The sequence below is a fragment of the Engraulis encrasicolus genome, chromosome 2, assembly GCF_034702125.1.
Source record: "Engraulis encrasicolus isolate BLACKSEA-1 chromosome 2, IST_EnEncr_1.0, whole genome shotgun sequence".
Taxonomy (NCBI): domain Eukaryota; kingdom Metazoa; phylum Chordata; class Actinopteri; order Clupeiformes; family Engraulidae; genus Engraulis; species Engraulis encrasicolus.
The window spans coordinates 18,440,144-18,468,112 of record NC_085858.1 but is presented as its reverse complement, the minus strand read 5'-3'; the positions used below and the strand labels follow the sequence as shown (position 1 = coordinate 18,468,112).

General features: G+C 41.4%; 2 protein-coding genes across 3 annotated transcripts; both read right to left on the bottom strand.

The window, feature by feature from the left end:
* Window positions 1-1,428: 1,428 nt before the first annotated feature.
* Window positions 1,429-14,549, bottom strand: fus (FUS RNA binding protein). 2 transcript variants are annotated; one of them, XM_063223827.1, is made up of 16 exons: window positions 14,318-14,549; window positions 13,371-13,395; window positions 12,990-13,177; window positions 12,629-12,770; window positions 11,978-12,339; window positions 11,520-11,721; window positions 9,154-9,188; window positions 5,647-5,682; window positions 5,255-5,272; window positions 5,016-5,125; window positions 4,651-4,780; window positions 4,184-4,288; window positions 3,782-3,938; window positions 3,024-3,118; window positions 2,586-2,748; window positions 1,429-1,942 (listed from the first exon to the last, which is right to left on the bottom strand). In XM_063223827.1, exons 1-16 carry the CDS (start codon window positions 14,328-14,330, stop codon window positions 1,903-1,905), a joined length of 1,821 nt encoding a protein of 606 aa, XP_063079897.1. In that variant the 5' UTR covers window positions 14,331-14,549; the 3' UTR covers window positions 1,429-1,902. The 2 variants fall into 2 exon arrangements, with proteins under 2 accessions (XP_063079897.1, XP_063079900.1); XM_063223830.1 differs by lacking the exon at window positions 5,255-5,272 and having other exon boundaries at window positions 14,318-14,547.
* Window positions 14,550-15,097: 548 nt separating this feature from the next.
* kat8 (K(lysine) acetyltransferase 8) lies at window positions 15,098-20,222 on the bottom strand. The gene is made up of 11 exons (XM_063223831.1): window positions 19,855-20,222; window positions 19,075-19,149; window positions 18,729-18,901; window positions 18,394-18,447; window positions 18,108-18,272; window positions 17,919-18,008; window positions 17,616-17,756; window positions 17,340-17,433; window positions 16,772-16,922; window positions 15,658-15,812; window positions 15,098-15,345 (listed from the first exon to the last, which is right to left on the bottom strand). The coding sequence occupies exons 1-11, from the start codon at window positions 20,198-20,200 to the stop codon at window positions 15,281-15,283; spliced, it is 1,509 nt and encodes a 502-aa protein (XP_063079901.1). The 5' UTR covers window positions 20,201-20,222; the 3' UTR covers window positions 15,098-15,280.
* Window positions 20,223-27,969: the final 7,747 nt, after the last annotated feature.

Genomic DNA, 27,969 nt, shown 5'->3' with positions numbered 1-27,969 from the left:
TAGTCTTGCCAACAGCATATGCAAAACGGCCCTGAAGCGAATAGAGAGAGAAAAGAGATATTCGAGTCTTTCACCCACTTGGAAGTGTTTTGGATTCTCAGTGCGCAACTGCGTTAACGCGTTCTGCCTGTTTTCGACCTTCCTCATTCAACTGTTTCTGACCCGTTAGCCATAGGCCTACCAACCGGTATTTTATCAATGTAAAATGCTGCTTTAATATCACAATGAAACAAAAATATATAACTTGGGCCACAGGTGTGTAGCCTCCAGTCTAGACCGATGCTGTAGCCTATTGACGGAGCCGATTTATGAATTGAAAAAAAAAAAAAACATGCGTAATGGAATAAACTTGTGGATGGCGAAATCCTACACTATCCTTGTAGGCTACACTATTTACACTATTTTGTACACTGAGTGGTGTATTCACAAATAGGATACATCTCATCACAATACTGTCAAATTCAGATAGGCCTAGGCTATGTGGCTGCGATGAACAAATGCGCATTAGGTCTACTGTCTCTGCAATTAATAAATGGTCTGTGACATCGTCAACACTCCATCCCATAAGCAGCAATGTTAGGTACAGCATGACGTAGACCCGTACCGGAAACAAAAGCTATAGAATGTTGAAAACCCAACCACGCGTTCTCTGACAGTTGAGAAATAGCGTTCCTGCGGCAGAGAAATTCTCCCCCAAGAGGCCAATTTGTGAAATGCAGCTTTCACCAAGCTTTTACATACAACAGATGCTGTGTAACCCAATAAATGGGTAGTGGACATGAAAAAGCATAATAGGACCCCTTTAACAATATTCTAATAATGCGAATTCCCCAATTCATGGGTTTTTTGAGCTGGAAGGCCAACGTATATAAAAAGAAAAAAAATAATGATTGGAATAGTTAAAAAACTGGGCCATGAATCTACAATCCATGACAGTTTAACATTATTGATGGAATTATGGAAATAAATCAACATTTTCATGGTATTCTAATAAAAAGGCCTGGAGCTGTATAAGCTCAGTGTGTGCTCTAATTTGAGAATGGATGAAGCAGGTGGACATGGCATGTCTTTAGTGCTTTGGTGTAATGAAGAACAAGCCTACCATGGGCAATGTTTTGTGTCAGGTTTACATTTTTTGGTGGCGTCAGTGCAGGTGGCAAAACCAGCAGCTGGGAGTTAGTCATGCCAGTCATTCAAGACACCCTGCTGGCATGAACCACCTTTATATAGGGCCCAATGACTGATGCGTATGACTCAGTCATCACCGGCGTGAGCTGGAAGCTCTGGTAGGATGGATGGGCTGTGCAAACTGAAATGAGATTCTGGTGTCCACTGACACACTGCCCTCCTGAGGCTCATCACGATCATGCCATTGCAGCACACGTCAATATAATACAAATAATATGAAGACACCAGTACATGTGGGTAGTTGTTGTTGTTGATGAAATATTTTATATAAATACCAAATATCTTGTGATTATATCCTTAACAAAGGTGTAGACAATCTGCAAGAAAGAAAAAAAATCTTCAAACTCAAACACATAATTTGTCAAAATATTAAACTAAACAAAACACACACACACAACACAAAGAGAGATTACATTAACACAAACACCTGAACACAGAGATGCAGGTAAAAAGTAACACTAGTCTTAGATAAATTAAATAAATAGAACAATGTGTGTGTAAGTGTGAAATGTAAGGGTGTTTTGCTGTAGTGTATGAGTTTCGTGATCCTAAAAGTCCCGATTATCCACAAACAGGACTTTCAACATTCAGAGTGGACTTCAAAACATCATATAAAAGGAGGGGGAAAGTCACTGCTGGTCCCAAGAGGAGTGATGTGATGACTGGTGTTGGGGAGTGGTGGCGGAGGTGGTTGGAGATCTGACTGCAGCTGGTCTAGTAGGGTCGGTCCCTGCGTTCGTGACGATGGTCCCCCCTGCAATCACATTACAAACATTGTCAAGATTTTCATTCATCCAGGTTATGTTATCCAAATAAGTGATGCGATGAGTAAATGGAGTTCTTCATTTTTAGGGCAAAATTTTGTCTTTGGTCTGATGTGCCAAAGGGATGTAGTATACCGGCTCTATCTCCAGTTTTCAGGGTCCACCTCCAAGTAAAGGTAACCTTGAGGTAGTGGTAAATCATCTAATGACAATAGAAGGGTCTGGAGTACTCATTTTTCTTCCTTAAATGACACCTGTGGGCTACCTATTAGCAGATTTACCACTGTCTGTAGGTCAACTTACTCAAGTTTATCACTAAACCGTAGTCTTGGAATCATTTTTCAAGACAAAAGAAAAACTTCTTCAAGCAGCAAAACAGGAGCAGAGGCAGAAGAAATACAAGATAAAGGTTCTCAAAGACTTCTCTACTTTCTCATATTGATTTGTCCACTTCTGACAGGACCAACAGGCTTAACACTGTCAGATGGACCATCATCAACAACAATATTGTGTTTACAGTATTCAGGGTTCTTGTAGGTTTCAGTAGGTACAATTTTAGAGCTTTTTTTTTTTAGACCTTTTAAGACCCGGAGGGAACCCTGAGAATTGTACAGGTAAAAAAAGTTTGCCCACCTTGAGTCCATTTTGCCAGGGCCGAAGCCTCCGCGGTCTCCTCCACGGTCTCCTCCACGTCCTCTAAATCCCCCACGGTCTCCTCCACGGCCACGGAAGCCCCCGCGATCAAAGCCTCCCCTGCCACCGCGGTCCCCTCCAAATCCCCCGCGCTCTCCTCCTCCTAAGAGCAAAATGACACAGGAAGCTGGCAATTTACCACTGAGAAATTTCTAATTTTGTAGACATTTTCAAGTCTTAGTTACCTAATGAGCTGCATTATTAAGTTGACCAATTCTAATTGGATGCATCAGCTGATGCTTCACTTACAGTAAAAGAGCATGTACAGCTGAGACTTTTTGTCCCTAGTACTGTACGCCTTGCTAAGAAATTTCCCATTTAAAGTTCTAGTTAGTACTCATTCTTCTGCCCTTGCCACCCCATCCATCCGTGTCTTACCTCCAATTGGGGACATTCCTCCAGCCCCATCAGGTTTGGGGGCCTTGCACTGGTTGCACTCATTTCTCCAGGAGAAGTTCAGGTTCCCACATGTCCTGCATCAACCATGGAAAGCATTACCAATGGAGCAGGTGTACTCATGATGGTACGAGGGACTGACAACATTTGCACATCATTGGGTAGCATAAGTGATAATGTTCCTTTTGGCTGCTCTCTTGGAGTTGCTTTGTGGAACCTTAGACACCCCTCCTGGCCACAAACTGAAGGGTGTGATACCCACTTGGAATATACACTATGTTGGTAAATCTATTCATAATAGTTGTCTATTTCTGATCAACAGCATAGCTCATAACCATAAATTGAACTAAAAAAACATGCTGGCGTCATACCTATGACATGAGTGTCATAAATGTGTTATAACGCAGTCATGGATATGTTATAAAGTATTATGTCAATGTCAAACATACGTCTTCTGTCATTAAGTGACATTCAGTTATGGTTAAGACAGCCCAAACAACTTTTCATGACCATAAAACTTTTTGTGACACTGACATAATGACACCGACATTCATGACTGTTTCATGATAATGTTATGACACGGTCATGTTATGCACATGATGCCAGCGTCAAGTTAAGTGTTCACGAAACTTTTGGGCTGGCAAACTCACTGTTACAATCTCCATAGGAAACTGAGTAACATAACAGCAGTTGCTTTCAGAGTTCACAACAAAGGTGAAGAGGCTGGCTTTGATACTCACGGGTTAGAGCACTTCCAGTCTCCAGCTCTCTGCTGTCCACCACCACCACCACCACCACCACCACCGCCGCCGCCGCCCCCACTTGCTCCTCCTCCGCCATTGCCACCTGGGAATCCTCCACCTCGGCCACCTCCAAAGCCACCCCTGCCCATGGGCCCTGAAGGAGTGAGGAAGACATGTCAGACTCTTAATGACAAATTTTGACCATAGCAATGAACACGGACTGCATATGCTGTTCAACCTGCAGTAATCAACTTTCGTACAATTAGCTACTACAGTGAGATCTGCCAAATTCACTGGATGGTAAAAAAATGTGTCAGGGAAAATAGAAGAGGTTCTGCCACTATGAAAGGCAAAACAAACACACATACAGTACATCGACACACCCCAAAAGGTGCTCACCTCCGCGTGCCCGTCCCCCTCTCATGCCCCCTCCTCCTCCGCGTCCGAACTCCGCCCGGCGGGTGGCAAAGGACACCTTAATGCGGTTCCCATCGAACTCCTTTCCTATTGAGAACAAGTTAGGAGATCAAGACATCAGATGACTAAAATAATGACATATGCAACTGTTAGCGATGCTAACGTCGCTACATAGCCATTATTACAGTCAGACATGATGAACAAAGCCTGATCAATATGACGGATTGGAACTCACGCCCGGACGCCCGGGGTTGTACTTACGTCTTACATCATTTGGTTATAAAACATTTCAAACAAGCGATCTAGGGTTAGGGTTGTGGTTATGGTTAAGGTTAGGGTTAGGGTCGGCTTTCATGGCGACAAACCAAATGACGTAAAACGTAAGTACAACCCTGGGGCGACCGGGCGTGAAACTAGTGAGTCCAATGACGGATCAGTGACTAACTTACCATCAAACCAGTCGATAGCTGCCTTAGCGGAGGGTGGGTCATCAAAAGACACAGTGGCCTCCCCTTTCAGCTTCCCTGTGTCCCGGTCTGTGTAGAGGTTTATCATGGGCAAGCCTGTCTTCTTGTTGACCTGAGGTGTGGGCCAGCGGGAGAATTGGGGATTAACTACAATATCAGTTAAGGTACAAGTCTGTTCATGCTTAGATTATTAATTTGGTATAGCTGACAATTGTCCTTTCTTGGAAAATCTACCTTGGAAAATCAATTGAGAATGACGGCACATGTAAGCAGTAGCCTACCAGAGACAAAAAAAAAAATCCTATTGTATTTGCAATGATGGTAGATAAAACTCAGGTATTGTGTACCTTGATGATGCCAATTTGCTTGAAATAGTCCGCCACCGTGTCCACGGTGTAGTTGTCACCCAAACCCTGAACAAAGATGGTGTTGTTGTCGGAGTTATCCTGGTCTTGCACTAAAAGAAAGAGAGAGTGAGGAAAAAAGAGTAGAGTCAAAACCAATCCAAAAACAACCCTAATCTACATGTAAATGAGACACAGGTTTATTTATTTAAAGTAGAGTTTGGGTGTGAATTAATGCACACCTTGTTCTTCAGAGGGGGCTATAGAGTTGTTGGTAGGGGATGAAAATTAGGGGGAAAAATGTTGACAAATATTATAAATGAACAAGCCACAGAGGGATGACATCACTTTTAACGGCTCACTGAGCATGCGCTGCAAGAATTGTATCATTCTTTCCCTCCATATCCAACACCCACTCCTCAACACAACAGAATCATGGATTGACCAAACCATTTTTATAGTCACAGCACCTACAGATGATCTACAGGACTATCTGTGAGACCACACAAATACAATCTGACCCCAAAAAATGATCAAATATTTTTTGGGTATGGGCCAGAAAACTAAACCTGATCAATTGTCTTTGTGAGCATTTTAATGAGATCAAAAAAGCAGATGCCAACAGGCTACTTACTAGAGTTGGGCCCACCGGGTCCTTGGTGTCTCGGGCCTAACAAGAGAAGAGGGGAGACATCTTTCAGTTGCAAGACACAAATGAGAAACACACACACACACAGTGCACGCACACATACCCCAATTCTTAAATCGTCAATAGCAGCGCATCCTGATTTTCAGGCATGCCTCGTATTTTTTCCCTGTCAACTGTGGTATGGGCTTTGCATTTTTAGACCACAGGTCTGACTACAGTACACCCAACTCCTTTTGGGTTGGTTACCATACACCCTACAACGCAGACAACAACCACCATCCCAGACACACTTTTAAGTATAGGCACATGCCATCCACACAAGGACATAGATTGCAGACCTGTGTATTCATTACAGGTCTTGGTACTTCTGGATTTGGACAAAAACATTTTTTGGTTCACCACATTCCCACCAGGTATCAATTGCACACATTCTTGCAATATATTGTATTCCCCCATGTCTTTGCATAGTTGGAGTTGTTTTTTATTACAGTTGAACAATGTATCATTCACTGCATCCTTACTGTGCTTGAAGGCCATGACACCAGTTACCACACTCAACTCATATTAGCAGACAACAGGCACCAATGCCTTATAATCCCTGAATGAAACATTTTGGAAGAATGATGGTATTGCAATGCTGTCGACAGCACATAACATACAGAGAACCAACAGTTTCAAGACAATGAATCCAAATGAGGTTTCACTCCGCTTTGCATCCTTACAGGTACCGAATATACTGTATCATTGTTCAGAGCCTGATCAACTCAAGACGCTTCCAAACATACTCAAAAGGGATTGCTATATGCAGTCCACGAGACTTTATCTTGCATCTTGTCTTACACTTTCAGATGTTGTTTAAGTATGTTCAAAACACAACACTTCAAACTTTCTTGAAAAAACCCTTAGCTGTGGACCTGTCGATGTTCCTCAAGAATTAAAAAACTTTCCAGACTTTTCAGAGGAAACAGTGTGTCAGGAGTTCACCTTTGCATGCACACTTAACTATAGTAGGTGCAAATACAATGAGTACTTTTTCCATGTATGACACATTAAAAACCCATCAGGATTCAAATCAGAAATGTTCATGTTTTGGAGTGTAGTGCATCACACTCTAAAGAACTGAATGGCTTGGTGTTAAGGCAGTAAACAATCTGTGCATTTTGATAAGAGTGGTATATACAACATTCAACAACATGGTGGCTACCATTGAAGGACACTAGACAGAAGTCCTGTGGGTCAAACGAAAAGTGATAAATTCCACCAAAATCCTGATACAAACAAACTTCAAATAGCTAAAGCAATAAAAAGCGTATTAAAAAATCAAATCTAACCAAAACAAAGCAGCACACAGTTTCCCATATACATATATTGGCTTGGACGATTTGGCCAAAAATAATGGCCCTGATTTTCTATATGTTGACCAATGATCTTCAATTGACTGTCCCAAGGCAGAATTACAAGAAAACGCAAGTCGAAGACTTTTAAGGAACAGCAGGTGAACACACACAAAGTAAAATGTGCAGAATATGAAAAAAGGATTCCAAAATAAATACTATTAAATGTAATGAAAATGGGTGGAACTCCAAGCCAAAGCGTTGATTCTGATGACTCGGCAGCAATCCTGAATGTCTGCCATCTTGCAATAGTTGACCTCCAAACGTAATCAGTTCATGTAGTTATTATAATAGTGTGTTAGCACAAAATATTGGGTGAAAATCCGTCAACCCAATAAAAAGTTATTGTGCAAACAAAACAAAAAAATTCAGCCATCTTGAAAGCGTATTCAAAATTCAAATCAGTTCATGAACCTATTGTAGAGAGTTGGCACATAAGATCTGGAGCAGATCTGTCCACCTGTTTAACAGTTTGTTGTGCAAAAAAAAAGAAAAAGAAAAAACTGTGATGGAAAGAAATGACAGACAGACGCAAAGAATCATGCAAAACTGGGCACAGTCTGACAAATAAACAATGGCTTTTAGTCATGTAGTTCATCAACTGTCGATCCACTGGTTAAGATTACCAATTCACTTTTTTTAAATCAGTTAATTGCTCAACCCTGCCCATGTTTGACACCATATACTCAAGAGTGGGAAAAATATTGGTGTTGTGTTCCATAGACAAGATGTGGCAAAATTCCTCAACCGCCACAGTGAGGTGCTTTTTAGTTTCAGGTATTCATAAGGTCACCAGTGGGCCAGTGTTCAGGCCTACGTACATTTCAAAGCTTATTTCCACAAACCCGGGTTGTGAAATTTAAAACACCCAAAACTATATGGCAAAGACTGGTTCATATTAGATATACACCGGATCCTGATTTTTAGGATCCTGCCGGATACCGGATCCACTGCTTAAGATCCTGCCGGATCCGGAACCGGATACCGGATCCTACGAAAGGGTCGGAACACATAGCCTACTCGCACATGTGGACCCTTTTCATTACGTTGGCTCAAACTATTCTTTATACTCATTGGCTTACTGCCAACACTGCCTGCAACGGCCACTTTCAAAGGGCTTTCACTCCATGCAGCGATTGGGGTTGTGAAAGACTGACTGAAAAGCCTAGGCTATGTAAAAACTAGAGATGCACCAGGATCCTGATTTTTAGGATCCTACTGGATACCGGATCCACTGCTTAAGATCCTGCCGGACCCGGATCCTGTGAGAAACCCTATTATCCTGCCGGATCCGGAACCGAATCTTCCGATCTTCCGATCCGGTGCATCTCTAGTTCTTATCATCAATATTTTCGCAGTTGTCCCCAAGAGAATATTGCGATGTGGAAACCTATCCCAGATTGTTATATTGTTGATATAAACTACTTTCACCAAGTCAGACACTCAAAGTGAAATATTGGTGATCCAATAGCTTAAGAGATTCAAATATTTAACAAAGCGCCGAAAAAGGGAATAAAAAGGGAATAAACTGCTGAATTTCATAACTTTCCATCAGGAAAGTTTTTTGTGTTGAAAACAACACATTGGTCATTAGCTCAGGTGTAAGGCATACTAAGCCTGAAGAGTTTCCACACACACCAAACTCCACTCCATAACAGATTTGATGTTTATAATTCCTCTCTACACAGCAGTATTAAGCTGTTGGAATCAAGCATTCCGCAATATTTGTGAAAGCCCGCCTTCATCCATACACCCCGGCTTGGGCACAGATCTTCAGCACAACCACGGCAAATACATAAAGTCAGGAGTTGATTTACATGTTGGTATTGAATATCTATATTTTGTGTACAACCAGGCGGACAGCGAAAAAGTAAAGAATGAATGTTGTTCTATGAGTACAACCATACACACAGCATCTGATTGTAGCCAATGACAACTGATGCTTTCTACTGATGCTCTTACTGTAAGTCTGAAATATGGCAAATACTCGTCGCCTAAGTAGAGCAACCTCGCCTTAGCTTTTGTTTGGGAAAGACATGCTGGAGAAAACCCTTCTGTTATCTCTTGTAGAGTCTCACTTAAAGAGTTTGTCACTTACCACCAAACTTATTGAATCCTCCTCGATCGCCCGAGCTGATGGAGAGGGAGAGAGAAGCAAGACGATTGGGGCGTCTGTTGCGTGTGTGCCCGACCTTCCCCTGTTTCCCCTTCTCTTTGGGGGACCAGGAACACCCTTCGTCTAATCCTTTTCCACCCATCTTTCTTTTCCCCCCTTCTTTCTGTGCTACTCGCTTGCTCCTTTACCAACCCTCGAATGAATCTTCCAAATGTTTCTAACCCTTTTGTTTTGCAGTGGCATCAGTTTTACCTTTTTTTTTTTTTTTTTTTTTTACCTTTTCCTCTAGACATGTCGTCTTCAGACTCTTTATAGACAGAGACGCTCTGTCTTTGGACTTGTTCGTGATGAGATCCTTATCATTATACCACATTCACTGTGCCACCACTCAGTGATACACTGTTGATTTACCACCATCTATCATTCCTTTAGTTATTTGAACCTTTCCCCTTTCCACTTTTGTTTGACACTGATGATCCGTCATCTGATGATTATGGAGTGTCTGGGTTTTTAACCTTTGCCACAACTCCACATCCGCTCCCATTTTTACATGAGTTCTTTTACCAAACATGTCTTTGTAGTCCCCTTTCCCATACCCTAACTACCCTGCTGGAAGCCAACCTGAGGATTTGGCCGGCCTCTTTTCGTAAACCTCTCCCACTCTCACTGCCTAGCCAACCACTACCACGCGTCCTGGTGGACGCAAGACCCTAGGAGGAGATTGGCAGAGTGATTAAAACATTCATCACACATGGCTGTCATGTCACCCTGCAGGAGGGAGGGAGGAGAGGGTAAGGGGAGTCAAGGACCAGCAGCATAGTGAGCTCGAGCCACCAATGGGTTACAACCAGTGAATGGGTTAGCATCCATAATCATTCTCAATTTAGTACAGTTACCACCATTGATGTCTATGTAGAACGGCCCATTGGCTCTGTGCAGCGATATGTTACACAAATCAGTGATCAATGCTACGTCTGTTAATACTTTACCTCTGATTTTAGCGATGTAGAAAAAGCTTGTGGCAGTATTTAACAGCTCTTAATGCAACCAGACAAATAACGTACCGAAATATGATTGTGCACAAATGTGACAAACATATTCTCCAATGTCTCATGACATAGTCTGGTTGTTATGCTGATTTGGTAAGCACCTTGGCTCATGTGTAACATCTTGTTAAAAGCCCGCAGCTGTATTTTCAAACAAGTTTAAAGACAAGCAGAGGACAAACGTACATACATTTTACTTGTACATACTGTAAAATAACATGTAAGAATTCTCCAACGAGTAATAACACGGTGCAGTTGTTATGCTGATATTGTACGCACCTTGGCGTATGTGTAACATATTGTTAAAGAGTTTCCTATACCCTCAGTGAGCACATACGTAGGTCAGCTACCCCTCTGAGAGGAAACGGCTCCTGCTGCCGTATTTCTCTTGAGAACGTTGTCAGCATTGCTCACACATGTAACACACCACCGTGCTGAGGCACACATAAATTCACCGTTTCATGTCCGCCCAGAGTTCCTGCGATCAATGTTGTAGGCCCCCCTGGGGTGCCACATGGTTCACTTTAGGGCTGCAGTGATTGATACAGTCTTAGACACCCCCTCTCAAGCCCCCTTTATGCATTTTTGACAACTCCCTTACATGGATTGTCAACACAAGCTTTTAAGGTCACAGAAAACCTTCATCATCCACTGTGCTGCTGATGCTAAAAGATCAAGCTCTGCCTTAACGTTGTGCTTTGTGTTGAGGAGTGCAAGTCTGCTCGCGTTATTTGAAGACCATAAACGCTTGGGTCGTGAACAGGTGTGGTAGACACATAATATATCCAAGGATCTATCATTTGCATCTGTGTTCCTTCGGTTTCTTTCCAGAGCAAATTGACCACTCTAGTTTTTTAAGCTCTTGACCATTTGAAGGTAGAATATACAGAGGGCTCTTTGTACCAAGCCTTTGGATTGTTTTTAAGAAGCTGTTTTCCCCACGCCATATTACTCAAGACACAACATACGAAAGATTCCATGTTGGGTTGGAACTTCACACCACCATTTGGTTGGCCGTTTTACCACCATATGAAGATTCATGCGATCCAAAACTGCACCCATTAGACTGCCTCAATGAACCAAAACTTAAGCGGTATTCACACATAACCACTTCTCAAGCACATTAGTTTTTGAGAAAGCAGGGCAGTTAGGCCTTTAGACACATATTATAGACGTCCTATATTGTTCACTCCTGGACATTGTACCCTCCCAAGTCCCAAAACTGGAGTTTTAAGTACAGGATACTGAAATCACATAGCGTAGTAGAGTAACACATGAGCGGTGTGTGGAGATGATGCTTACCCTAATCCTCCTGGTCCTCCTCTGGGTCCGCCGCGGCCCCCCCGGTCAAATCCCCCTTCTCCTCCGCGGCCTCCAAAGCCTCGTCCTCCTGGCCCACCACGGCCCCGGCCTCCAAAGCCACCGTCCGAGCCCCTGTAGCCTCCTCCTCCTCCTCCTCCTCCTGACCCACTGTCACTGTTGGGTGAGTCAGGACCACCGTAGCCTAAAGATAGGAAAAATCGAAAACAAATCTCTTAGGTTTGATCGCATTTTATTGAATAGACGTCTTCCCTCATCTTCATTCCAGGATTTAGTAATTAGACTCACTAACTGCCACAGCTACTGTATTAAAACTGGTTACATATTTGGGAAACGGTCATGCCTCAACTAAGATTTGAGAGAAGCATAATGAGGGTGAAAAATGACATCATTAAGAAAATGCCCAACTAAATTAGCTACCAATAAATGAAAATATGTACCTCCTCCATAGGGGCTCTGCTGGCCATAACTCTGGGGTGGGGGTGAGCTGTAACTGGGCTGTTGGCTGTAAGGGGGTGACTGGTGGGGTCCCCCACTGCCGCCGTAGCTTCCAGCCTGCCCTCCGCTGCTGCCACCACCATAGCCCCCACCTGGGCCACCGCTGCCCCCACTGTAGCCTCCTCCTCCTCCTCCTCCCTGGGGCCCGCCGCTGCCGTAGCTGCCTCCTGCTGAAGGACCACTGCCTCCATAGCCTCCACCTTGGCCCCCACCACTGCCACCGCCGTACCCTCCACTCTGCCCGCCGCTGCCCCCATAACCACCACTCTGGGATCCATACCCAGACTGGGGACTGCTTCCATAGCTGAGCAAAGGAAAACATAAATGTGAAGTGGGTGTGTAAGCAAAAAAAACGTTAAGAAAAAAACCTCTTCATGTTGAAAATAATAATAATAATAATAATAATAATAAATGTTTTTCTTAGCATAGCAGCTTTCATACACTCCACTTCATAGAAAATAAATAATTCTCAATTAATTTTCACAACCAGTCTTCTGTAAGACATGAAACTGGAATCATAATTTACTGCCAAAAAAAAGTAAAGGAAATAAAAAGCCCGGTTCCCCCGGCATGACCTTTCCCCCAGTGCTGACCTGGAGGCGGAGGGGGGAGGAGCGGCCTGCTGCTGCCCATAGCCAGCGTAGGGGGACTGCTGGGAGTAGCCGCTTTGGGGGGGCTGGTTACCGTACGACTGACCGGACTGGCTATAGCCCTGGGAAGGAGAACCATAGCCACCTGTTCGGGAAAAATCCAAGATGGAGGCGATGGGTTACACAGGCAGGCAGGCAGCATACATTTGACGAATTTGAAAGTGTGGTATTATACACTAAACATTTACAAGTACAGCAAGTACACAAATGTGACCGTAAATGTGATGTGTGTTCAAAAAACAATGTAAATATGATTTTTGTTTGTGCAGATATCCAGCCTCAAGTACACATACTCAGTAGCTACCTGATTGAGACTGCCCGTAGCTTGAGCCGTAGCCACCCTGATTGTAGGAGGTTGATGACTGCTCTGGGCTCTGCCCGTAGCCCCCATAGCCAGGCTGCTGGCCATAGCTCTGGCCCTGAGGCTGGCCATAGCCACCACCACCACCGCCGCCGCCGCCGCTGCCCGACTGCCCACCATAGGCACCATATCTGTTGACCCAAAACAACATTATGGGAACTACATAAAGGATTACCATTGAATTGAATTATGACCTTTGGAAGATTATGTTTTACGTCCTCATTTAACAATACATTGAAAATCCACATCACGGTCAGTTTGAGACAATTCATTTTCATTTTAATGCCTGATTTTACAACTCATTAAAATAGATCAACACCTTACCCGTGGGACGGACTCTGAGAATAATCTGAGGGGAAGGGAAATAAGATGAAATTAAATGTTTTGCATATTGAAGAATAAACATAACATTACAAAAGTAGTGATGGATGGGCTGTCATCAATGAGAGTATCCCTGCATGAACCTGCATTCCAAATTCTAGTGAGACAGTGAGGTCAACAACACCCCACAATTTATGTATTGTCTAATACTAGACAATAACTTCATTGCAAGTCAGATGTTATAGCTGCGTGTTTTGTGCTAAGTGTGAGTTCAGGGGAGGTCTTGTATTTGTCTAGCTCTACAAGCTGTTCACAAAGTCACAATCAGACCGGCTGCAGTGAACAGCTGCGCTAACACCGTAAATCTATCCCGCACCATGGCAACTAAACCATCAGCTGACTAGCCCAGTAGCTGTCAACATAACCCGAATTACAGAGATGCCAGAGGCTAACGTTTCGCAAACGTCAATGCAATTAATTTTGCTCATTTGAGCTCGTGACCAACCACTGTCGTTTAAGGACATTATATTTCAAAAGTTATAAGGATACACAATGTTAGGTCACGAAAAGGTAGCCTAGCGTTTTAGCTTCACTAGCAAACAAAATGGTGGGAGCCGACATGTTCTTGAGAATGACCCAATTCTTTAAACTCAAACATATTGCAATGCAGACTTTAATCACCATCACCAGGACATTGATATAGCCGTAATTTGTCGTGTAGATCTAAGGTCATTAAGTCCAATAAATGTGCTACTTTGCGAGACTTGGTGCTAGTGAACGCTAGCCTACTAGCGGTCCTGCATCAGATATTGTTACACAGTATCTGACATGCCGGTAGTATTACGTTATACATTGTAACATATACTAGACTCGTCTCATTGTGTATCACACAGCCACATACTGGTGGCTGGTTCGGAAATAGTTCATTATTAATTTGTCAATGAACTTACCACTTGACGCCATAACAAGTCTGCTTTCAGTTCGAGATGTCTAGAACTAGTCGTGCAGCTAATTCTTCATCAGCCTCCAGGCAACTGACAGCACACTGCGGCAGCACCACGGCAATGTGCACCGTGCACGGCTAGCATAGAATCCTAGCTCAGCCCACCTCAGCCTTTCTACGGCAAGCGTGCAACCATCAGGCTACCCTGATGACCTCGCCATGCAACCTCAAAATGTATGCCATGAACCCATTGTTTAAAAACGCTTTATATATTTCAAACCTTTCTCCATTTTCTTTTCTTTCAATTATTAACAAGTAGTAACCTACTAATTAATCTTCCATACAGCAGAACATTAATGAAGATTTAAGTACTATTTGATGCCGGTTCATTCCTTGGACATTTATCCTTTATTATATTGGAGAATACAAAAGATTATAATTGGCATTATCCACAGAAATGTCAGCCAGTGGCATATTGTACTCGGTACATACAATTCACTAGTGTCATTTTCAGGAGACAGTTGCTGTTGGTGTCGTTCAGGGGGTTAAAGTGTGATTGAGTCAATGAGAAAAAGACTCTACAATTGAGCTTTTGCAAGATATTGAAATATAATGCTGTTGTCAGTGATGTCATCATGACATATTACTTCCTGGTACGAGGAGAGAATCAAGTGGAGGAGGCAAGTGGAGGAGGCAAGGTCGCATATTGCAACGCACTCACAGTCTCTGTAAATTCCGCACCAAGTACCTCTTATACAATGAACAAAGAGAACAACACAGCAGTGGGTACAATAGAACCATTTACTTAAAAAAACGCAAAACAAACAAACAAAATATACCAAAGAGATCGCAATGTGCAACAATATATTCTCTTATCACTAAGAATATGAACAGTGGACCACAGGAGGGAGACCTCTGATGCATGGCAAGAACAAGGAGACAGCCAGGGGCCTGCTGGATCAGTCTCGTCTCATTTCTTGGAGAATTTCACTTGCTTGTGTTTTGGTGGGGCCCATTTCAGACACACTGTGTCCACTACAGAAAAATAAGAAAAGAGTTACAGTAAGTACACTTTTTTTTTAAATTATTATTATCATTATCATTATCATCATAATCATCATCATCATTTTGTTGTCACTACAGCAGTACAGTAACATTATACGTATAAAACAAGACAATAACATTAAGTATAAAACAGTAAAGAAAAGGGGCTAAATAAGATATAGACTGAAATGTACAAGTATGAGGAGTGCCTAGCCAGTGTGGATAAATGCATATTTAGGTAGGCATGTAAACAGAAACCTTCTATTGCAGAACACGCACGCACGCACGCACGCGCTCACACACCTGTGATAGGGGGTTTCTTGTACTGAGCACTTTTTAGGTGCTCCTCCACCAGTTTGGGGGTGACACAGATGACGTGCTGGCCCTTCCAGTACTTCACCATGTTCAGGGACTGTAGTGTGCTGATGATGTCACTCTGCGTGATGCTCGTCATCTGACTGCAAAACATATGACGTCACAAGGTCAGAACGAAGAATGTCTTCCAGCATGTGTTGTGTGGCTCAGGCAACAGATCAGACCTGAGGAGGATCTGAGACGAGGATGGTAACGTTGCCTTGAAACAAAGTAATACAAACCATTTTTTGGAGCATACCAAACTTATGTTGACTTTTCCTGGTCTGAAAACTTAAACTTATACAGAAAACTGAATAACTTAACTAGGGATGCACCGATACCACTTTTTTGAAAACCGATACAAGTACGAGTACATTAATGTGTGTACTTGCCGATACCGAGTACCGATACCGATACCTTTTACCACCAAAATAAAATGAAAATAAATGCATTGCCTTGTTTTTTTCCACCTGTGATATTTGTATTGTCCATTTCCATGTAGATTTAAATGTTAGTAAATGTATGAGGTGGCACTTTTTTCCATGCGGCTTTCAAGTCCACAGAACGTGACAAGATTTTGCATTGTTTTGTGTAATAGCAGTATCGTTCCTGGTATCGGCAAGTGCTTGACGAGTACGAGTACGAGTATAATGAGCAGTATCGGTTTGGTGCATCCCTAAACTTAACGTTACTATATTATTAATAATAATAGCATTAATAATATATTGATTGATATTGATTACAGAGGTCCGTATTTTCAATAGGAGCCTGATTGTAGACTCTGCGGAGGTAGATTCACGAGATAACCGTTAAAACGAGTACATTTCAGTCCACCTGACTGCATAAAATCACAAGCAAGCATATGGCCGTTTTGTCTTTCAAATACATCATACAAAAACCTGTTTGCTTAAACCTGTTTCAGCATGTTCTCATGATGATTACTCGTGTGTCTGTTTATGTGGCCAATGCCATGCACCTGAGGTCTTTTAGTTTTGTTTTATGATTGACATTTTTTATTGAACAGACAGAACTAAACGTGTCAGGTATAAAACATAAAAAGCACCTCAGGTCTTTGATGGAGAGCGTCCCCCTGAAGTCCCGTAGGATCTCCAGCAGGACCCACGACCAGTAGCTGCGGTAGCTCAGCTTTCCCAGATCTGACAACGGCTTCTCTGGCGAACCCACCGTGTTCTCCAGCTTCGACAACTCATAACCTACAAAAGACGAGAGACGGAACATTTAGGAACACGTATAAAAACAGATGATGTTGTTACATAATCTGCTGAGCGAAGCAGACAAGCAGAGTACTTTATTTATTTTTTTATATATTGTTTATGTTTAGTGCATCATTTCCCCATCAACGGTACTGAGCAGCCACAGATGAGGACAGCAAGTATGCCACCCAGTGGCCAATTGCTGCTGCTGCTGCTGGCTGTACTGACAGCTGATTGAAACCCTCATCCCAATGGCAGTTAAACAAGTCGGAGATTAGTTTAGTTTAGTTTAGTTTATTAGGATCCCCATTAGCTGGGCGCAAACCCAGCTATTCTTCCTGGGGTCCAGAAAGATTCCCGTTTTTTTTTTCCTCCCAGGAGATGGACAAAGAGGCTGGAGAATAAGCTCAAACTTACTGAATGCTATTAGGAATTTGCCGTATCCCCTGCGCTGGTATGGAGGGAGTGTCAGGATGCACGCTACATTATTACCATCTGGCGACTCTTTCTCCTGCAAACAGAAAGGCAGATCATCAGCCATCATTTCATGCAACTGTCATTAACTGTCAGAGCTACATTATTGAGTGAAGCACACTGCTTGTTGATGGTAAATATTGGAGACATGTATGATAAAGTGACTATCAAAGTACCAGAAATAAACTACACAACCACAAGGGCATCATGGAGCCATACCTTGGAGAAGTATCCCACTATGTGTGCCCCGTGTCTGTTGACTTCTGTCAGAATGTAGAAGATGAATGGCTCCACATCGAAATATAACGTTTTATGGTCCAAGAAGAGTTTGGCTAGTAGACACAAATTCTGGCAGTAGATCTGCAAAACGAAAAAATGGCAGGATTCAAGATATCTGTCTGAAGAATAATGACTTTAAATGTTGGATCTGCAATATTATTTTCATCGCAATATTACATTTTGGATATCAGCAATGTATTGTGCTGCAGTGAGCCCTCAAGAAAAATATTTTTTGTATCTTACCTTATGGTCTCGCCCATCCACCTCGTACACAGAGATGTTGTTCCTGCGATAGATTTCCTTTCCTGGGGGTTGGCGCCACTGGCACGTTGTCTGTATGGAAAAAAAATATCATCATATTTGAGAAACAATGCTCCACAGAAGACACAACATTGAAGAGGGAATGAGAAGACTCCGGGATGATCTGCTCACCAGGTGGTAGCGAAATGTCTTCTCGTACTTCATGTACTTCAGACAGTACTCGCAGATCCACAGTTTGGGCTGCTTCCCATAGTCCTCAGGAAACGGCGAGAAGTACCAGGCATCGATCTCGAAGTTTCCTATCTGGATCTTGTCCACATACTTTACTTTGGTGATCTAAATGAGAATCATTGAGAAAGAGTACCAAGATGGAATCAATAACATGTTCAGGCCCTGTGTAACAGACAGTGTACGTGCACTGTGTTGACATACAAAATGTGACCAGTGTAACACTTACCGCCTCGTGTTCCTTCTCCAGCGCTGCCGTGGTGGGGTCCATCTCTGCATACGTCTATGGAGAACGAAATGCATTTTAAAGGCATCGAAAACACATCACCCATGGTAACATACCAGTTTAGATACAGCAGATGCCCACTTGAGGTTTCTTGTGCCATTGATGATGAAGACGTGATAAATTACTTTCATATGAACACAGACCTTCTTTACAAACATAAAAAGCATGGCATTATGACTTATTCAACAAATCCTTGTGTACAGTGGTACAATATAGCAGCCACTATAACGGCTAGTAGAGTGGGTGTAGTTGAGGGGGAAACACTAAGATATTGCTACCTTCTGAACATGGTTGATCTCGTCATGTTTGCGTTTCTGGTTACGTGTGATCTTCCTCTCGGGCTGATCCCCCAGATCTCCACACTCCTCCACACTCTTCCGCACCGCATCTTTCACCGTCTTTGTCAGCGCCAGGCGACACTTGCCCACCCACTCGTCAAGTCTCCGGTTAACTGAGGCAGGAGGGTAGAAATACAAGCACTTAACAAAACAATGATGGCTACAAAATTAATGGACCAAAAGGCACCCACTCATAAGGACACACACTTGGTTCTGAAGATGAGTTGCTATAGCGGGTAAACATAATTGTTTGTGATTTTATTCAGTTTGGGCACAAAGTACTTACATCCCACATAGTGAACGTAGAACTCCTCTCTCCCCTCCTGTTCATTTAGCCTCGACTGGATGACCTCCGCAGAATCTTGGGGAAGAAATGAGGCACAAACACTTCAAAAACTGTTTTTGTAGCCCTCAGATAACCTTCTCATTTACTGTATACAAGTGCAATGTAGTACACAATTAAACATTTAAAAAATATGTCTATAATCTTGCTTTTCTAGGGAGGTAAGAAATTCAGGACACTACACTAGTAAATATATGTATGTGTTTAGCCAACAAAATTATTTATGTTTGAGTTCAGCATGCCAATGAGGGAGGGGGCCAGAGATGATGACACAAGGGCAATACGCACACCCCCTGCTGCATCAGATTTGACTCTCACTGTTTTCCTAAACGTTCCTGTCGCAGCACATAGCCTACCAGTAATTAATAATAATAGTTAAAGTATAATTGAGTAAATAATGGTAAAAGTATAATAACCGGTATTTTAAGCTGTTGAATCCAACGCGAGAGATTCTTCGTGCTATGTGGGTGCCGAGCGCACAGTTCTACACCTAAATTCATTCAGGAGCATTGCGCTTTGTAAACAAGTAACAGCCAAGTAGAAGGAATATTAAACCCCAAGCCTACATACGTTAGTCAGGGGCACAACGTGCTAGGGGCACACAATGAGAAGCATTAGTGTACCCCGAGGTAATACAATTCCACTGTACATTTACATTTTACGCAGTCTGTTGAGTGTCTCAAGTTTTTTAAAAAAAATGGTTTTAGCTGGTCTGATACTCACGCCATGTTTTGTCCGCGCGCTGACAAAGGTATGTCTCCCCAATCTCTACCCGAACCTCTTGCTCCCTTCCGCCGCTCAACACTGATCCATCACGGGAGCGTGGTGTACTCGAGCCCCCGGCTTCCCTTTCCCCATCAACGGCCTCAGCGTCGTCGTCCTCTCCTCCGCTGCCGTTTGAAGAGGTGGCACGATTTCCAGAGTCCAAATCTCCCCGGTCAGACACAGAATGACTAGAGTCTAATTCCATATCCATTCGATCGTCAGAACCACAATTATCATAAGCATTATTATCTCGAATTGAATGGCGCGCGTTTCCCAGCGCAACACCTACGCCAGAGCCCGACATCTTGGTTGAAGATTTTAAAATGGGCGGAGTCGGTGAGACTGGTTGTAAACACATGCGCTACCTAGTGGAAAATTGCCGAATTGCAGTGGTAGTGCAATTAATGTTTATTACATAACACGTACACAACAAGCGCCAACCAAATAGCCTGCCCTACAGTTACGGTATAATCTGTCAAGGCAGGGGTTCCCAACCTTTATTATGATAAGGCCCCCCATACCCACACATTCTAGACAAGGCCTTCCTTGGTCGTGGTGCCATAGCCTACTATTCCACATACTGTAGGCCTACATACCGGTAGGCCTACTTTAGGTCAGTGAGACAGTGCCCCACTATATAGCCAAACATAAAACATCTTATTTATTTGTTGTTGCTTTTTTTTGTTTTTAGGACTTATCCTGCCAATCTGCCATGGCCCCTAGCACTTCTAGCACTTTTTTCAAGTACAGGGACTCAAAATCTATGTATAATAGTAGCCTAGCAAAAATCTCGGTGAATAGGCCTAGGCTATACAGTATAAAATAGGAATAAGAATATGAACACACATCTAGATACCGCATGGCTGCAGCTTAGGGAGCCCCCACCTACCAGGGGGGGCCTGAATACTCACAGGAAGAAATTTAAAAAAAAAAAAAAAAAAAAAAACATAAAATGCTCCCCTTTTGGATCCCCACCCCCAACTCACATTTTATTGCCTATTGAAGTGAATTTCTTTTGTTAACATGTATGGAAAGGTTATTAAAGCGTATTCAAGGTTTTATGCAAACAGTCCCTTTTGTCTGCGACTCCCCTCCGCGATCTCCTTCGGGTGGTGACCTTCAGTTTGGGACGTGGTTGTACACTGAGTAGCTAGCAAGCATGTCTCAGCGAGCAGAAATTCTACTGATTCACCACAAGATGGGCTCATGCCATAAGGTTGCACGAACCTATGGCAGGCTTTTGAACACTTAATAACCGTCTATGCTCCGTTCACTTGTACAGAGACTCGACAGGTGTTTTTTCCGAAATAAGATAACAGATGCTCGCGCTAACCTCAGATATGCAGGGTAGGCCTATTCCTGGCGATGTCATCAGTCCAGTCTGTAGTTTAATGTCTTGTAACAACAAACATCTCCTATGCTTCTGGAAGAGCCTCTTCCCTCTCAAAATAGCACAACAAGTGTACTTTTCGGAATCTCTATGTTTTATCAACGTACACGCTTCAGAACGGCAGTTTTTCTCTCTTAGTAGCAGTCCAAAGAGATCTGGATATGGAGGCATCATGAGTTTTCAACATGGTGGCCATGGCAGCCATTTTTCAGTTTTCTTATGAGTAATGGATATAACATGACATTTTATACATAATTACCATTCATAGTAGCCTACTTGGTAAATGTCGTATGGATAATTAAAAAGTTGTCATAAATATTCAAGATGGCTGCCATTTTCAAGATGGCCGCCATTTTCAAGATTGCAGCCGTCTCTTGTATGATTGTCTAATATAGCGGAGTCGGTTATGGGAGAAAAAGGCCATTACCGTTACGGAGCTGACAAAACCGTGACATTTTGAATGATGCTTCCTAGGACCCCCTCAATGATGCCGAGGAGCCCAACTGAAATAGCCTAGGCCTATTCAATGTTCATATCAATCAAGTCAATAATACATGTACATATCAAGTGTCAGTGACAGCTTGGATCATCTACCTCTATAAGGCCATTGCAAAATAAAATGTATGCTGATTAATGTTCAGATATGTATATCTCAAGTCCTAAGTGTAGGCCTATGGAGTGATAGGGGCATTTATTCTTAGGAAATTATGATTAATCACTATGCAATACACCATACATACAGTATATTGACAAATACTTCATGGTTTAAAGAGCAAAATAACATCTCTGTTTTCTGATCTACTTTGGGCTTTAACCTAGATGACATGTTGGCTACCCAACCACTTAATTTATTGATTGCTCGTTATTTTTTATTTGTGGGTGTGGTCCTTTGTTTAAAACATGTCTGCCTACCCTCCCTCTCTCTAACACTAAAAAAGTCTTTCAAAAACTTTTAGGGATATAGATGTCAAAGTAGCCTAAAAGTCATAAAGACTATACTGTACTCTACTGCACTGTGGTGTAGTGTACTCTGCTATACTGTACTGCACTGTACTGTACTGTACTGTACTCTACTGCACCTTACTGTATGCCACTGTTCTGTACTGTACTTAACTATATTGCACCATACTGTATGCTGCTGTACTGTACTTTACTGCACCGTACTGTATGCTACTGTACTGTACTGTACTGTACTGCAGCACTGTACTGTACTGTACTTTACTATACTGCACCATACTGTATGCTAATGTACTGTACGCTACTTTACTGTACTGTATTGTACTGTTCTGTACTGTATACTGTACTTTACTTTATTATTCTACACCGTTCTGTATGCTACTGTACTGTACTGTACTGTACTGCACTGCACTGTACTGTACTGTACTGTACCGCACTGTACTGTACTGTACTGTACTGTGCTGTACTGCACTGCACTGTACTGTACTGTACTGTACAACTACATAGAACTGAAACATAAAGCATTCTGTGGTCATGTAGGAGTACAATATGATGCAAAAAGGAATGAGTTATGTTACTGTTACCACTCAAAATCTTGAAGGTTAAAAAAAAGTCTTGTGGCATTTTGTTTTGGGGGGGGGGGGGGGGGTTGTTGTATGGTAGACTATTCTTCCTCCCAGACTATTTGTGTGCCTTGCATGTCAAGAAAATGAGTAGGCCTACAGGTAATGCTTTACTTTTATTGTATATAATATAGCCTATCATATGAGAATTGTTGTTTTATATAGATATTTCTTCTGTAACGGTGGCAAAGACCTACGGTGGCAAAGACCTACGGCACATGTTGCCCATCCGTTGTCAGTTTTGATAGCAATTGAAGTACTCAATGATTACTGAGTTAACTGTAACACAACTTATGACACAAATATTAGGTGAGGACTTGTTTGCAAATTCAGGAAAAACTGTTTACCTCTGCCTACTTACTCAACACCTACTTAGAAATCATTTCCATTTCATTTGAACTGAAGCCATACATGTATATTGAGTAATCTGTAATGCCATTCTAAAGATGACTGAAATGTACTCACTATATGCACAATAGGGCTGGGCAATAGGACGATATATATCGTTATCGTGATATAAAAGTGTATATTGTGACCTTTCTCCTATATCGTTTATATCGTGATAGTTATTTTTATCAATTTTATACAATTGAATGCCATTTGATTACATTTCATGTTGTCACAATACACACTATAAGTTCATGCAACTGTAAAAATAAGAATAAAAAGATCCATTTTAAAGAAAGGTTGTTTGACGACATGAAAAAATAAACAGCAAATAAAGAGAATAACTGAAAACGTATGTAATTGTGCTATATCGTGATATATATCGTTATCGTGATATAAAGTAATCCATATCGTGATATAGTTTTATTTCCATATTGCCCAGCCCTAATGCACAATGCTACTTGTGAAAATGTTGAATTAGGTGATCTTATGGGTTCTTCATACATAATGGAAAGGTCTTGTCCTTTACCCTCTCATACAAATAAAAGATATCTGTTTTGGAAATTAGAGGATGGAGAAACCTGCTATAGCAGGTTATCCATCCTCTAACAGATATTTTACATCTTGCACTGACACTTCCCCATTTAGATGCTGCTGAGCAAGCATTAGCAGCAGTCTATTCTCACCATAGTTTTAGTGTGGGCAATACTCATTTTAATTCAGACCAAGAATCTTCTCAAATTGTTCACAATGTTACATTTGCTGTCAAGCATGTAAGCACAGATGCACCCATATGTACATTTTTGTAGTTTTCATCAATCTGGTCAAGCAGGCTACCACTGCCCTTGCTTCATCTCTGCTGAGGACTATATTAACATTGTCAGCTAAGTATAATGTCATGTAATTACAATGCAATGCATTACACAGCATTGCATATTGTATATGGCATGGTAGGCAATTCTTTTTTGAGGGCTCCTAGGCTAGAATTACAGCATATACCCTAAAGAAACACCATGCAAAGTTTGGTGCTTTTGTCACTTCTGCAACGGTAAAACCCTTAACAGACTCTACTAAATATAAGTGATATTGGTAACAGTGATACTATACTGTACATTAAGTATGGAGAGAAGATGCAGAAAAAGCGTTTGATTTAGTTTCATGGCCTTTCATGTTTGAAGTAATGTTAAGTTTTGGTTTTGATGAAAAATTCTGTACATGGATTAAAGCAATATATGCAAACCCGGTATCAGTTGTAAAGACAAACGTTACACTATCAAGACGGTTTTTAATTCAAAGGGGAACAAGACAAGGGGACCCCCTCTCTCCACTTCTTTTTACCTTTTACATTGAAACTCTTGCAATAGCTATTAGACAAAATAGAAATATTAAAGGGATTACAATAGGACAGGAAACACATAAGCTAGCACTATTTGCTGATGATATAATACTTTACTTGACAGCCCCAAAAGAATCACTGCATCAACTGATGGGAGAAATAGAAAATTATAGTACAATTTCAGGATATAAAATTAATAAAAGTAAATGTGAAGCCTTAACAATTGGCAGGGAAATTGACCAAGAACTAAAGCAACATTATAATATTAGATGGGACACACAAATAATAAAGTACTTACAGGTAGGTATCTATATTAGCCCGGACTTGAGTGACTTATATAACAATAATTATAATACTTTAGAATTAAAGATAAATCAGGATCTCAATAGGTGGAAATTAATCCCTGATGGTATTTATAGTAGGGTAGAGACAATTAAAATGATGGTACTCCCAGAGATTCTCTTTTTATTTCAAGCACTTCCAATCTCACTACCTCCAACTTTTTTTAGAACTTGGAATAAAACATTTGCAGATTTTATTTGGAATGGCAAAAAACATAGAATCAAATATGAGACATTAACTCAACCAAAGGAAGAAGGAGGTTTAGGGGCGCCACAAATACAAAAATACTATTTCGCAGCACAAATTTTAACAATAATGAATTGGATGGGAGAGGAATCACAAATAAAATGGATCAATATTGAAAGAGAATTGTCAAATGGAATACTTGGCTCTTTACCTTTCCTTAAAAATGTGACACAAAAGCAATATCTACAAACATTTTGCATTGGAAACACATTAAAGACCTGGAGACAATGGTGTTCTCATTTAAAAATCAATAGTGAAAGCGTACGGCTAAGAAAAATTAGATACGACCCAGATTTTAGAGCACAAAAAGATGACAACATTCTGGACGCTTGGGCAAGTACAGGACTGACCATATTCGCACAAGTTTAAAAAAATATATATAGTAGTTTCATTCCAAACCCTTGCAGAGAGATACAATCTACCACAAAAACATTTTTTCAAGTATTTACAGGTCAGGAGCTATATACAACAAAAGGCGGAAAAGGCAACTAATGAAGTTTTAATTTTTTTGTTAGAAAATAGAAACAAAAGTAGAAGGGGAGGTGCTCTAGCAAAGGCCTATAAACTAATACAAAGGATGACAAAAACAAAGTGCAAGGCAAAAGAAAAATGGGAGAATGATTTACTAATTACCATTACAGATAGTGCCTGGAGTGAATTATGAAAAGAGACCTTCAAAACAACCCAGTCCAAATGCTGGAAAGAGTTTGGCTGGAAGGTCAATCAAAGATTTTTTATGGTACCTAAACAATGTGCCCATATTTCAGGAGCTGACATAAAATGTTGGAGAGGATGTGGAGAAGAAGGGTCGCATACACACATATTCTATACATGTCCTATAATAAAACCATTTTGGGAGGAGGTAAAGCGAGCTGTCACATACATTTTTGATCTTAAACAACCTCTAACACCAGTAAATGTATTAGGCATTGACCTACCGAACAGGATAAAAAGAACGCACCGTCATTTTTTTCATATTCTAAGACTTACTGCACTAAAGCAAATTACAAAACTCTGGAAACAAAGCAAACAACCAGATGTCCAGCTATGGTATAATACAATAGAAAATGTTTTGGAAATGGAAAAAAATATATTATTTTCGAGAAAGTGCTCACACAAATGGGAAGAAATGTACCCAGAAAATCTTTGCAATAATATGTGTGTTTATTTTGAAAATAGATCAACAACATAAGCTTCCAAATTTTTCACAGCTTATGCATGCCCTCACACACCCACCTTCTACACCAGCACATACATACATCCAATACAACACCTACTTCACACACACATACACCTACAGGTGAGCTATAGAATGTCTCTTTCTCTCTTTCTCTCTCTCTCTCTCTCTCTCTCTCTCTCTCTCTCTCTCTCTCTCTCTCTCTCTCTCTCTCTCTCTCTCTCTCTCTCTCTCTCTCTCTCTCTTTCTCTCTCTATCATTGTCTCGTAAGGTTTCAGTTGAAGTGCTTTTTTATTTTTTATTTATTTATTCTCTGTCTTTGTTGGTTTGTTTGTTTTTGTCTATATGTTTGTCTGCGTCAACTGTCTATTGTCATTTATGTATTTGGGGCAAAAAAAAAAAGTTTATTTGGTAGTATGCTGAAAAGTCATTGAAAAGAATTGAAGTCTTGTATGGGCATATATCGTGAACTAGAAGAAGAAACAAGAAGAGGGAAGGAAAAAAAAAAGGGATGGTGACGATGACGATGATGATGATGATGATGATGATGATGAATTTGTTATATTGAAATGAACTGTAAGCCTTGTGAACAATCCTACCAATAAACAAAGTAACAAAAAAAAAGTATGGAGTGAGATAAAAGGAAGCCTCTGGTCAATTCCAAAGTTGCAAATATCTGACATTCATACAAGGAGCGGCTGCCATCTTGACAATGGTGGCCATCTTGAAAATGGTTCAGTTTATAACTCCATATCAAAACATAGGCTACTACAACAGTAGGCCTATTTGGTCAGATACAAAAAAAGCTTGTCATTGCAATAGGCCTATTTTTTACGTCCTTGTTTCTTCGGTCACCAGCTGCTGACACAAGCTCCAAGAAGAACACAATCACACACGCACGCACGCACGCACGCACACACGCACACACACACACACACACACACTTACACACACGTAGTTATCGGCAGCCTGAATGCTTATGTGGGCGTTCTAAGTTCTAAACAAAGGTTCACATTCACTAGGTTCTTGCAGGAACCCATGGGCACCATGTATCAGTAATCCTGCCAAAGCTTTTTCATTCTGAGCCCATGAAGTAGGCTAAATCTTTGATGGTTTACTGATTACCTCAGTAAAGGAATAGGTTGGCACCTTAGACACAGATTGCCTGTATTTTAAGAAAAGAGCAGAGCATTAATGTGTGAAATTAAGAAGTAGAAGTAGGCCTACTTTATTGTCACTAAGTACAGTCACAGTATTTGGTATGCTATAGGTTTACAATTTCTTGGTGCATTTGCACATTCTACATCTGTTTTTTTCCGGCTGTGTGTGTGTGTGTGTGTGTGTGTGTGTGTGTGTGTGTGTGTGTGTGTGTGTGTGTGTGTGTGTGTGTGTGTGTGTGTGTGTGTGTGTGCGTGCGTGCGTGTGATTAGTCAATTACTTATTTATATAACTGCACATTGGAGACTGGTCAAATGCAATTTCAAACTTCTGCTAACCCTGTTACATAGATTTGACAATAAAGTAGGCCTACACTTGAGTTAACTCGACTTGACTTTGATCAGTCGTGAGAAAAGTGGTCTGTGTTTCCACCTACAGTACATGGAATCCACCTGAT